At 28.5% G+C, this 13,941-nt stretch overlaps 1 protein-coding gene across 7 annotated transcripts in view; it reads left to right on the top strand.

Moving 5' to 3' along the window:
• Positions 1-13,941, top strand: part of LOC107436783 (teneurin-m) — a 579,494-nt gene that overhangs the window by 496,536 nt on the left and 69,017 nt on the right. For 2 of the 7 annotated variants that reach the window (XM_071180205.2, XM_043049137.3), the window contains exon 1: positions 3,411-3,953. The exons of the other annotated variants lie outside the window; for them this stretch is intronic. In XM_071180205.2, the coding sequence (XP_071036306.2) occupies positions 3,896-3,953 (58 nt within the window). In that variant the 5' untranslated portion in view covers positions 3,411-3,895. Of the gene's footprint in view, positions 1-3,410; positions 3,954-13,941 lie in introns of those variants that run through there. 7 annotated transcript variants of the gene reach the window in all.

The following is a 13,941-nucleotide window of genomic DNA, read 5'->3' as shown; positions in this document are numbered from 1 at the left end:
TATTTTACTCATCCATGTTTGTAAATTCATTTGTGGTTCGAGGGAATGCATTAAGCCAATAGCTTTTAACGGCATTCATATTTTCCAGCATGTGACGATAGAAAACTTCTTAATTTGACAATATCTTCGCTCGGAGGGTTTTCCAGGAAAGGTCTTGTGAATAACAAAGAAAATTTTATGACTATTCATTTACTTTTTTTAAGTGTGAGAATTCATTTACGATCAAGTTCAGTGAAAATTAACTTAAATGAGTTGGAATTCGAGTAATTATTTAGAATTCTATATTGGTTTCACGTTTGGTATTTATTTTGGTATTAATTTCGTGCAACGTAAGCTATGATCTTTTGCTGTTTCCACATTTTGTTGATTGTATCAATTAAATGTAAATTAGTAAATAGTATGAATAGTCAAAAATGCCTATTTTTTGTTTAACTTGAATTTTCGTGCAAAAGATTATTTAATCGCTTTTCACCGAAATCGTCTGGACTACCTAAAATGAAAGTTTGAAGTCAAAATTTCCATTTTAAAATTTGATATATCAATATTATCAGCTATTGTTATTCCCCATTCACCAAATAACTGTCGCGAGCAGATTTTTCTTGATTAAAAGCAAAGCGAAGAAGGTATCGAAAATGCTCATTTTTCTCAACCTGACATTCCATTTTAATGATCTAAAAATTATCATACATTAACTGGAACAAAAAAAAGCATCAATAATCGTAAAATAAATCATCCTTCTTCGAATAATCTAAAACATTTAATGAGATACATAATGTTGAAATTTAAAAAAAGTTGCCAACTTAATCTTTAAATTTCGAAATAGAACGCAAATTGGAACCACAACAACGCAATTCAGTAGGGAAAAAATGTTTCTTAATTTGAAATTTAAACTTCTGTTAAATATTTCAAGAACATACAACAAGAACATGCTATTGAGTTTTAGGTCCTTCAATATAGAAAACACATCAACGAGCAAAGAGCTTAAATATTTTCCTATTCAACATGGACTGTCAAAAACGTGTGTACATTTAAGCGAATTTCAAGCATTTCTATAACAGCACCATTTTGTCATTTTCCTCACATTAAGAAGAAGATTTACTTCATAAATTTACCCAAACATGCAAACAATAAATTACTATTTTAATATGTTAAGGAAAAGTTGTCAATATAGATTCCTTTAAACCTTCCTCCAATACATCAGACGATCCCAGTCTTCCTAAATAAATAGGATTTAGTAGAAAGGTGAAGATCTTAAAAGTTGCCTGCTTTGGTACCATTGATTTAGAGTCATAGGGGGTTGACGGAGCAAAATTGATTAGCCTTAAGTTTAATTAAAATTACAAGAGCTTGCTTTCAATTAAGAATTAAGTAATCTTGTTTCGGTCGCATTCTCTAGAATTTCAAATTAAAAGGCTGTTACAATCCAAAGCTTCGAACTTCTGCGTCATTGCTCAATAGATTTTATGCTTATTTCCCGTGCTTTTTGGTAGGGTAAGAAAATGTCGTAAAGATATATGGGGCAAGGATGGAAAACTTTTATTCGCACTCTATTCTTTCTTGATTTGGTATTTTAATTTAATTAAACTGTAAATTAGTTTCGAGTATTGATTATTTTTGGAATTTCAGCGTGCATTGATTGTTCTTCCATGAAAATGGAGCCTTTTTCTTTTTTAGGTTACACTTACAATTACAATGTTATTATTCTGGGGCTATTCAAATATTACGTAAGAATATTTTGGGGAATTTTAAACTTCCCGTACCCTTTAAAAGCAAAAATAAGCAAATCACAAACCCTCTTCGTAGTGTATAGTAATGATATTTTTCAGGGGGGGGGGGAACGTAATTCTGGTTATTAAAACCAAAATATACGGTATTTAAACCATTAATTTTGTAATTTTTCCATTAATATGGTAACGATTGACCGAAAATTTTAGTTTTCAAAATTACAGCCCTTATTACTACACATTTAGAAAAAATATAAAACTTAAAAATGAACCTAACGTAATAAATAGTTCATATACCATGTATCATATCTAAGGTATCATTTTTTTTTTTTTTTTGGATTTTCATTTAAGTTTAACTATATCACAAGTTTAACTATTAATTTCAAGTATAGTTTTTAATAATAAGTATTATTTTAACCCTGTTCATTATATATTTTTTGTTTTTGATTATAATACAGCTTATATCAAAATATGTTAAAATTAAAAAACAATGTTTTAGTCATAGCTACGTGACTCCAAATATATTTATTAAAAGTTTATTAGCAAAAAATATTAGACGATATGAAATAGATTATAGTTACTTTCTTGTTAAATCAATAATAAAATTAATATAATAATTATTGTTCAATGCATAATATATATTGCTTTTTTGCAAGGAAAATTATATTTAAAGTTAAAGATGTTTAAATTTTAATAATCTCATTTTTTTCATAATTTACGTAAAAAATAAAGGGTGAATTGAAAACTGTTATAAAATAAATCTTACTTAAAATCCTTTGAGAAATTCTTTGAGTGCAACAACTTTCTCATTAAAACTTTTTGAAAAAAATTTTTAAATGAACTTAAAGTATTAATCTCTTTAAAGAACGTAACCTACTTTCATAAAAACTTAGTTTCATTTATTTCTTTGAATGGTGAATAGAATTCATCGTCTGTAAAGTAATTCACTTCACATCTAATAAATGAAATATTTTTTAAATGTCTAATGATTTTTCTCGCAGTTCTCTTAAACGTATAGTTTTATAAATGATTTGATTAATATCGTTTTTTGTTATCAAATGATGCCGTAATTTGTTATGTGTGTTTAGTATGAATTCTAGATAAATTACATTTTTCTCTAAGTCTTTTGGAAAAGTTGTGAAGCATAATAACATCATAAAAATGGTATATCTTATAAACTGCAATAGACTTGCTAAGGGGAAAACTGCATGACAAAATTCAACCTGCTTATACTTCTTTATTTTTCATGTTGTAAGTTCTTTTGCTTATAAACAACACCATTTTTCAGAAAAAAGAAAAATCAATAACATGGGTGTGACTATTCTTCTTAATAATTCCTCCCATAATGCGCAAAAATAAAATGCATAAACGAGGAAAATATTTTTATTTATAAATATTTAAAATGCTTTCACCACCCCCTAGCAATTTCCTCCATGATATATTGTCCGATACTATCACAAATCCCATTTTTGATCTATTTTCTTTCCACTAGCTGCTATATAATCCCGCTATTCTCTCACATTCTTTCAGCCCACCCAGTTATGCAGTATCTCCCCCCCCCCCCTTCAGAAGTCCTCATATTTATTTTCTCTTCACATGGGTGCAGCTGCCTGTAAAGTAAACACTAGTTTCCTTCACTGATCCCCAATGAGAAGGGGGGACTCAAAGGTCCCAGCTCCCCTCTCCAGTTTGAGTGCCTGGGCGCGGACAAACCCCCTGATAACACGTGCAACTCTCATTGACATATAGGGACAAATTCTTATTTGGGACCTTGTTATTCGCGTCGTTGGCTTCTCGCCCCCCTTTGTCCCTGACCCCCACACGGAAAGGGAATTTTATCGAGTGGTGACATCTTGCTGCCAGAGAAGAAATGCGATTTTCGTAGAAGGGGTGGTGCCGAGTTGTCTGCGTGTAGAGAAATTGTACGCCTACGTTTCGGACAGTGAGCACATTCTACTAGAGCTGTTGTTCTGATATTTTCGCGTGGTGCTTGATAGTTAAGTGTACGCTCCAATTTCCGGCCACCTTTTTTTATCTCAAGATAATTACGTGAGTAGAATGTGCACCACTCCCTAGAATGGGCAATCTTTACGCAACAAGTAAACTGAATTAACGAGTCTTGTCCACAATGCGTCTTGGGAATCCAGTGTCAGGAGGTTAAAACGTTCGAAATGTACAAACAGCAAAACATTTATTCAATTCAACCAGCAGTTAAAGTCATTGATAAAGGTAAAGCAGTTCTATTTGTTTTAATGAGTTTTCTAAGTTTCAGTTCCTTATCTTGTTGTAATATGAGTTTTATCTATATGCAGAATGAAATGAGTTTTATCTAAAAGTGAGTTCATTTAAAATTGTTTTTCGTCAGTTAGTTTGTTTTTACTTTTGCATGTTTGTATTCCTGCATAAATTAGACTGATCTCAACTAACTTAAAAGTTTAAAAGGTTTGATTTATAAAAATAGCAAAGCATTTATCCTATTCTACAAGCAGTTTAAATCATTTGTAAAGTAAAAGCAATTTTAATAGCTTTTTTAATTTTAACCATGCTGTATGAGTTTTATCTATTTATAGATTTCTTTAGCTAAGTTTCATTATTAGTTTCTTCGATATGTAAATTTCAAAAAGTTAATTAATTTTAAAAAAAAATTTCTTACATTCAATTGCTTTTTCAATTACAATTTTGTTCTCATTACTAAATTAAATATCTTTAAAATTATAAATTATTCCATCAGTCAAAAGACTGCATAATTAATTTGTTTGAATAATTGTGATTTCATAAATAGAATAAATTATTCTCGCTTTTGTGTAAGCAACATGCATAAAAGATATTTAATCAGCCCATATAAAAATCATAAAATTCAATTTATATTTGTTTTCAATCTTAAGGTAAGAATCAGTCTATAAAAGTATACTTGCATATTTTGTTATAGCATTTTAATTTCTAACTATTCATTTGTAAAGGAAAATAATCTTCGTTTCAAAAATAGTGTTTATTTAACATAAAACAGGCAACAAATATCTGTTTAATAGATATTATTTTTTTAAGAAATATGTTTTTGAAAAGGATAAGGGATGAATAAATTGTTTATTTAATTAAAACATTATTTGTATCAGTGTTCTAGATATTAATAAAACAATAAAGGTTTTATCTGATTTTTATATGCTGTTCTAAGTTTATGATAAATTTGAATTCAAATCTCATCTTCATTCAAACATTTAAATCTTTATGACTTCTTATTTAAATTTTCCGTATAATTTTTAAAAGATTTAATCCTTTTATATAAATAAAAGTTGAATAAAAGAAAATTAAACTCCGACCTATATTTGTAAATAATTACCCCTTGATGGGATTTTGAAATTAATATTTTTATAAATTGCATTTCTATAAAATAAAAAAAGCAACGCAAAAATTTTCTCCTACAATCTAATTTGTTAAACTTTCCAAAATAGAATATTATACACAAAATGTCTGTGCGATTTTGTTAAGGAATTTGATTTATTCATGCTTTAAAATTAATTACATGTTATACCTATCTTAGCTATCCTTCAATTTGTATATTTTATCAGATTATTAACTAATTATATTTTTAGATGTTTACTTCTGTAATGTGATTATTTTAAGTACAATAATTACTTCTTATGCATAGTGTTTGTTTTCCTGATATTTTCATTGCAAATTAAAATTTATGTAAAATGAATGTTAAGCTGAAAAAAGTTAATTAGTAATATTGTAATTCTGTTTGCATTACCAAGAATAAACTTAATTAAAACTAATGTTACAAAGCTTTCATATTTAAATGTGACTTTTTAAAAAAATATTTATTAAATATATAATGTCAAATTAGCATTTTTCAGCTAGCTTATTCAAATTTTCTTTATTTTGGGATAAAAACTGGTGCGCAAGTTAACGATATATCTTTTGAAATTATACTAAATAAGAACTATTTTAATGCTAATTTGTTGTTATTATTAAATTTAATTGTTTTAGAGAGCTGAAACTGGCATTGTTTCTCGTCTAAAAATAAATATTGGTAATTATTTCTACTTATTTCTTTAACCTAAAAAAAAGGCTGTCACGTTGTATATTGAAATCATATAAACTTATGTACTAAGGAAACAAGTCTTGCGTAAATGTTATTGTTGCTTTAAGTTCTATTGGCATAAGTCTCTCTAAACGATAATATCGTCGATACGCTGTTAGAAAATTTCGGGGGGAAATTGTTAAATTGCAATTTATTTAATTGTTATTTTACCATATTCATACAAAACACTCCACTAACCATAAATAGGGCCGGGATAGCCTGGTTGGTAGGGCATTGGACTCCTGTTCGTGAGAACGGGACTTCGAATCCAACTTGCCGAAGAATCACCTTGTCATAAATGGTGACTGGTGCCTGTTAAATCTTTCGGGGTCACAAATTCCCCTAACTAATCAATACCTCTGAGGGTACTTGATCCAGGAGTTCTATTGTCTTCTGGATTAGGTTCAAAATTACAAGTCTGCGGAGTTTTACATAGGTAGTCGTAAGCTGAAATTTAGGTCAGCTGTTCAACCACGGTTATAAAATAAAATAATCATAAATGAGACGATAATCAAACAGTTTACTGTAAGAAAAATCGTTTCTTCACTGCTTTAACCTAATAGTACTGTTAAACAACCAGAATTTTATCGCACCAACTAAGTTCGCCTAATGAAGCCACTTAATTCTTTACAACTGCGTACATATTTTACAACCGAAATTGCAAAATCTGTCTGTTTCGTGACCAAACAGAACTGAGGTTCAAGTCCTAGCGATGGCATCACAATATTTCTTCCATTTCCCTGAACACATAAAGAGTTTCTAGTGCCCTGCACTGTTCAATGCCCATTACCTAACGAGAAGCCTATCTCCCATGTCTTGTTAAATTTCTTTCTTACTGTTTTGAAACTATGCCAGTTATAAATGGTTCCTTAAAAAAACGTATGGTTTTGTAATCAGGGTTTTTTAATTATACTAGTGGTCAATGGTTTCAAAACCGTCAGGAGAAAAAATATTCTTTTCTCTAAACTTCACGCGAATCGGATGGAAAGACTGCTGCTAATTATTTGACCATAATTTTACAATGAAAATTCTGACAGTATAAACTTGCGATGTTGAAATGTGTTCAAACGTAATCGTACAAATCTGTTGCTGTAACCTTAATATGTCAATAAATAGAACATTATAATTTTACTTCTTAAATTTGATTAAATTGTTTCTATGGTTCAACTTAAATATAAGCATGGCTCAATTGAATGCCTTTTTAGAGTTGCATCAAATATGTATAGCCCCATCATCCGACGTAAAGACATTTTTACCCAACAAGCCGTTTTTTCCTTCGGAGAATATTTTAGCGAAGAAAATAAAAATTTAAGATTAAATAGCTGACTTTTTTCTTTGCTTTACTAATGTTTATCTTTCCATGCTATGTACAGTACCTTAAAAAAAAGAGAGATAGGGAAAAACGGACCACCTTGAATAACTTTTGATCTAGTGATCGGATCTTCACGTTCTAGGACTCAATCTTAATGTTTTCAAGGGGTGACATAAAATATGCTAATTATTTAGTTCAGACGATATTTTAAGTTATGAAATCAGAAAACGTACTTTCTCTGAATAAACATATCATTTTTTCGACAGATTCGGATTTCTGATCCCCAAAATCTGGGAAATAGGGTCCCTATCGTTTGGTCAAGAGAGCGATCCAATGCTTTGACCCCTTAATGTTAATTTTTTTTTTCGTATTTCCCCATATCTCGAGAGCTTTATGAGCAAATTGAAAGTTTTTAACTCTTTTGTCCAAAGATAATTCTATGCGGGGAAAAAAAATTAGTAAATATTTATTTTTTTATTATTTTATTTAATAATAATCGAAAAGACCTTGAATTGTAATGTAATCAATTTTTTGCGTCAATTTAAAATACGTAATTTAAATGGCGAAATGCAAAATTAGAGTGAAATCGGTCGAATAGTTCCGGAGAAATTCAAGGAAAATAAGTAATCCATGTTGAAGATTAGTTAGCCCTTTCAATGTTAGCCCGTCTGCAACGCTAATTCAACGAAGCTACAAACTTCTAAAATAGTAGAACTAATTGCTTTTAAACGATCGTGGATTTTTAGCGAGCACAATTCTTCAAACAACTAAAAGCTAAAGTAAGTCTCTTTCCTGTCTAAAGCCGCATTTGCTAATGTCCTGACGAGTAAAAAATTTCATTTGAAATTTGCTGTTCCGGTAAGGGTTAAATTACAAATGAGGTAAGGTACGGTGAAAATAAGTTAGGAAAGTTTTTTTTCTTCTTTTACTTGAGAATATTCTGATATTCTAGACCGACATGGAATACAGAAAGAGTGTGGCGAGACAAATATATCAGTAGATGATCATCATACCAAATGGCTTTGATGTTTACAAGTCGTAACAAAAATTCCTTCTTGTCTAGATCACCCCTAGTATGTAGTCTAAATTCGATCATCCAGATCTAGACCTACCAGGTTTTATCCGAAAACCCTCTTCTCTTTTGATAGATAACAAGATGACGAGATGTTGGATGTGGAAGAAAAAAAAAACCTAGTTTTTCCTCGGCTGGCCAAACAACGTCTCAATCTTGTTTTTGCCAAAGTATGAAAGATACAGGAGGCCAACCAAGATAAATAAAATATGAATCCTTATCATATTTTATTCTATTTTTTTCGCCAGCAGCTTTTTCGTTCACATGCGGGTCCCTTACAATGACAAGGACAGTAGGGGGACCCTGAAAAAATATTCTGCTGGTAGTACGTGTATCGGATTAGGTACCCGGATTAGCTGGCGCAAGAGGAACTGGTCCATGGAAACTTTTTTTCCAACCTTGTTTGCCAGCTTTTGTAAGCCGGTAATCTCGTCAATGGGATTAAGAAAAACGAGTCAAAAGATACATTTCCCGCGTCAACCCTCTCATGAGCACCTGCAAAAGATTTTTAAAGAGTAGAAGAGGAGTTTCTGATTTTTATTGGGTCTTTAAAATCTTATTGTCGTCGTCTGATAAAAAGATAAATTGGAAAGAAGTTTGTTCACCTGTGTGGGACTTTCTGGGAGAGGCCAGAAATTTCTTGCAAATCTCATAATGCTCTAAACGGAATTCTAAGTTTAAATTTTTTTTATTTATTTATTCGTTTTTTGATTTTTATATATTTTTAACCTATTTTCAGAGTTTAAAGTCTATTTTAAAAGTTATTTAATGGTATTTTTATGATTACTAAAGAATGAGACACATTGAATATAGAATTTAATGACACTTGCACCTGTATTTCCCTGAAATCGTCTGTATTGAGCTAAATCGAACTTCGTTTCAGATTTGAAGAAAAAGAGTGAGAATTTTCATGCATCGATAGCAAAATTCTTGCACTACAAATTTCCTATTGTACTGAAAAGAATTCTAAAACTTAAGTTTCTATTTTTTAATATATATATATATATATATTATAAGTTCAAAATAAAGATAAAACAAAGAAAAATTATAGCATATGAAAAAATAAGGGGGGAGGGAATAATAAGTAAAAAAATAACAAAGAACAGTTAAAAAAAAAAAAGGATCAAATTTTATTTAAAAAAAACCGGAAAAAAAAAGATATAAGCCCACACAAAGAAAGATATTAAAATATAGAAGCACTATAGTAAAATTGTACAACATCATCTCTTAATTCAGTACACAAATTACTCAAATAATATGAATAATATAAGCCCGTAGAATTAAAAAGTATTATATAATTATTGCTATTGATGCAATGAAAGTGTTAGAAGATAAAGACTTCATGTAATGAAAAAATACTTTAAATATTTAAAAATAGTTAGATTTTTTTCTCTTTCATAAATGGCAATTTTGCGGAAATAAATTTAGAACATCTGGAAATATAATCACCCCCGAGTAGAAAAAGAATCTATTAAAACACGCTATATTTTATCATTCTTTTATTCGATAAACGAACAATATGACACTGAAGATACTTTTTATTTTTGACCTATATTACATAAAGTTAATAAGAGACACTCTTGTAAGATGGATATCACTTTCCCACCACTGTTGATATCATTAATTGATTAATAGTATCCAATCTACTATTTTATGAAAACAATTAAGTTAATATGTTATTTTGTGCCTTTTTTCTAATTAGCATAGCGCTACTTAGAGATTAATTAAAGATAACCTAAGAGCCACGAATAACTGTTACTACCTCATATAACAAAAGTTATAAAATGTTATTTCATTTGCTAAAGAGCGTTCATAGAACGAGAGACCCTTTGATTAAAAAAAATAAAAAAAACTTCTTTAGGTGTTTCTTCAATTTATCGAAAAATATTTTTTAAAAAATGATTCAACAACGAAAATCTCAAGATAAAACCATTAATTCCAGCAATGAAGGCTATTAAAAGACGTTACGTCTTATCATCATTTTATCACATAAGCGAATATTATGGCGCTGAAGATAAACTTTTGATTTGAGAGACCCATATTCAAAGTTAATAAAAGACACTCCTGTAAGATGGATATCACTTTCCCACCACTGTCGATACATTTAATAGTTAAAAGGTATCCAAGATGTTATTTTCACAAAACTATGAAGTCAACATGACGTTTTGTGCCATTTTTCTTATTGGCAAAGAGGGCGCTACCTGAAAATTAATTAAACATAACCTACCATCCATGAATAACTACTACTAGCTCACATCATAGCATTTATATAATTTTATTAAATTTTACTATAAAGTGTTATTTTATACAACGAAAGATCCTTCGAAAAAGAAAATTTAACATATTATTCCTGAATTTCTTAAATTATTAAAGATATGATATAACACAGAACATCTCTATGATGATAGATACAATTAGCATAGACGACGCTGGCTAGAGATTAATAAAATATAGCCTTACAGACACGAATAACTGTTACTAACTCATCTCACAACAGTTATAAAATTTTATTTCATTTGATTTAAGCGTTATTTCCTACAACAAAAGAGCCTTGGAAAAAAATCCTTAACATATTCTTCGGGTAAGTTCTTGAATTTATAAAAGAAATAACATAACACACAAAAGATAAAACCACCAATTCAAGTAATGAAGGCTATTAAAAGACGTTATGTCTTATCATTCTTTTATCCCATCATAAAGGAATATTAAGGCGCTGAAGATATACTTTTGATTTGTGTGACCCATATATAAAGTTAATAAGGGACACTCCTATAAGATGGATATCACTTTCCCACCACTGTTGATACATTTAACAGATAAAAAGCATCCAAGCTGTTATTTTATGTAAATCAGCTGTGATGCGGGTCGAAAATTAGAAAACCTTCTTCCTTGTTTTTTACCTACTTACCTATCCGTATGAGTGATTGATGAGGAAAATGAACGTTCTTCTGTAAATTCGAACCATAAGCCAGTACCGGTGACATAATCTAAAAGTAATTTATCCTTGGGCCAAAAAATAAATTAGATGTTTAAATAAATGTCAGTCGCGCCTTTTTTTTTTTTTGTTGTTTTTAATACATTTTAAAATTGCATAAAATGTAAATTGTATTTCATAGTGATTTCACGTTTTATGCTATTGAGAAATTTAATAAAGATCAGAAAAGATGCTGAAATTCTGGTTTTAAACAGTTTTTCTTTTTAATAGATTCAGTTGTTATTTTGGATTACATTATAAACTAACTGATTTTAAAATAAATGTGAATCAAAATGGTTTGAAAAATATTATTTTTTCATAATATTTTTTGTGATAACTGTATCTCATTCTCGCTGTTTATTTTGTTTTAGTTCACTGCGACAATTTAGTGAGATTGAAAAAATTATGAAAACATTTTATTGATCTTAGAAATTCATATTAAATAGCATTTTGGTTCGTTTTAAAAGATCGTATTAAATGGTATTTCAGTAAGTTTTAAAAGATCACGCACATAAGGGAAATGTATAAAATAGATGCCGAATGACATTTTAGTGAAATGAAAAGATAATGTTCACTAGCATTTTTGTTAAGTTTAAGAAATCAGACTGGGTGATATTTTAGTGATTTTTAAAAATATCATCTCTTTAGAACGTATAGGAACATCAGGAATCTGCTAATGGAGAATATTTGAATTTCGTTTTTCCAAAAACTTGGTAAGACTATGTAAAAAAGCGATAGGTTTTTAAGTATATGTAAAATAAATCACTAATTTTTATTGCAACAATAAACATTTTCTTCTACTATTGACTTCAAATAGCCAATTAATTTAAAAATATACTTTTAAAATACAGAGAGACAAACCTTAGTTTAAAAATTTTCGGTATAATTTTATTACATGAAAATTTTAAAAATATTCATTTGAAACTACTATAGTTTAACTAATAAACTGATAAACTTTATTTTATTTAGCAAATTTCAAACATTTTAAAAGCCTGTTAATTAAATTTTTTTTTCTTTATTACCTTTTGCGTTAGTAAAAATTTTAAAAATGCTGTGTATATAAACAAGTATGCAAAAAATATTTTAAGTATAAATATGAAATAAATTTTAACCTTTCATTACCAAAACCTTTCGTTAACCAAAAATTAATTATACTAGAAAATGAATTATTTTATTATTATTATTATTAGAAAATATTGTAGCAATATAAACTTATATTAATTTTGAAGCTTAAAAATACTTTGAAACATCGACTTCCTGTTTCAAAAATAAACTTCGCAAACTTTTTCTTAAAAAAAAAAAAACATTATCAAACAAAACAGACTATCAGTATAATTCTTTATTCTAAATTTATTTTTAAAAAAAAGTTTATTTAATTTTATATAATGCTTCGATATTAAAAGTAAATGGAATTTCTGAAAATTTCGAAGAATTTAAAAGGGATTTGCTTCGTTTTAAAAAAAAGCATGCAACAACAACAAACTGAGTTTTCCCCCTTTTTTTAATCAAGTTCGGTACTGCTCTTATCGAAAGGTTAATAATTAGAGTAATCCCAAAAAATGTTATTTTAGGTAATTATAAAAGTCAACCGGGTAATCTTTTATTTCAAAAGACTGTCTTAAAATTCAATTACCTCTTCTTTTAAAATTTCTTTCAGATATCCCTAAGGTTTTAACTTTTGTACTTATCTGGTTAAAATTTAAACATAAGCCATTTAAGTATCTGATGGGGAAAAAAATGCTGTTAGAAAGAAAACAGCTTCTTAAAACTAAAACGTTAATCTTACAAATTAAATTAACATTCTTTATCAATTAGAGTTCTTTTTTATGCTATTTACTTTTGTGCTTAACAAATAAAATTAATTAACATTTTATTTATTTGTTTCAACTTTGAAACTATCCGTAATAATGAATACTTAATTATATTTGCAGTTTTAATTATATTTACTAAAAGGTAAAAATAAATTATTTGTTTTAATTTTAGTAATTGTTTTTTTATAAATGTAACGAAAAAAAACTTAATTTATATTTATTTTTAGAATAGCTTTAATGATAAAATAGCAATTATTTTTTTATATATTTATGATTGATTTTGTATTGCTAAAATTTATAGCGCTCTTTAGACTTTAAACTATTGCAAATATTTGTGATAAAACTTTGTATAGAAAAAAAGTTATAATTAATGACGTAATGAATGAATAATGCTGCATGTGGTTTAAGCTTAAAATGAATGATTCTAAAATTTATAATCTATTTAGGGGCATGGCATTAAAACCATTTACTCGGTTAAGTTTACTTTTTTACAAAATGTGTAGTAATAAGAACTATACTTTTAAAAACCGGAATTTCCGGTGAACTGTGACCGTGTGAACGGAAAAATTGCCATATGAATGAATTAAATACCATCCATATACTTTGGTTTCATTGACTGGAAATAGGTTTTATTTATTTGTTCATTTTAACTAGAAATGACATTGCCATGCAAAAGGTATTTTTACCAGAAATTTTTCTCTCCGTGTAGTAGACAGAATTCTAGTTTTAGAATTTTAATATTTTATATTAGTGTAGGGGAAATACAAGGCGTATAATTAAATACCCTAATCGAGGACGTCATTACATCTTATTCTCAAAAGTATAGATATATTGATGCATTGGGACACTTGAACAAAAATATTTTTTTATTATTATTTTTAAAGTGAACTGACATTTTCTTGAAAACTGTAAAATTAATTGATTTATCGCGATGGACTATTAGATCAATCGACATTCTTTGCAACGG

The sequence above is a fragment of the Parasteatoda tepidariorum genome, chromosome 1 (genome assembly GCF_982258835.1).
Source record: "Parasteatoda tepidariorum strain Cologne lab strain chromosome 1, Ptep-v5.0, whole genome shotgun sequence".
NCBI classification, from domain to species: Eukaryota; Metazoa; Arthropoda; class Arachnida; order Araneae; family Theridiidae; genus Parasteatoda; species Parasteatoda tepidariorum.
The sequence above is the reverse complement of the archived record's forward strand: the minus strand, read 5'-3'. Positions and strand labels throughout refer to the sequence as shown.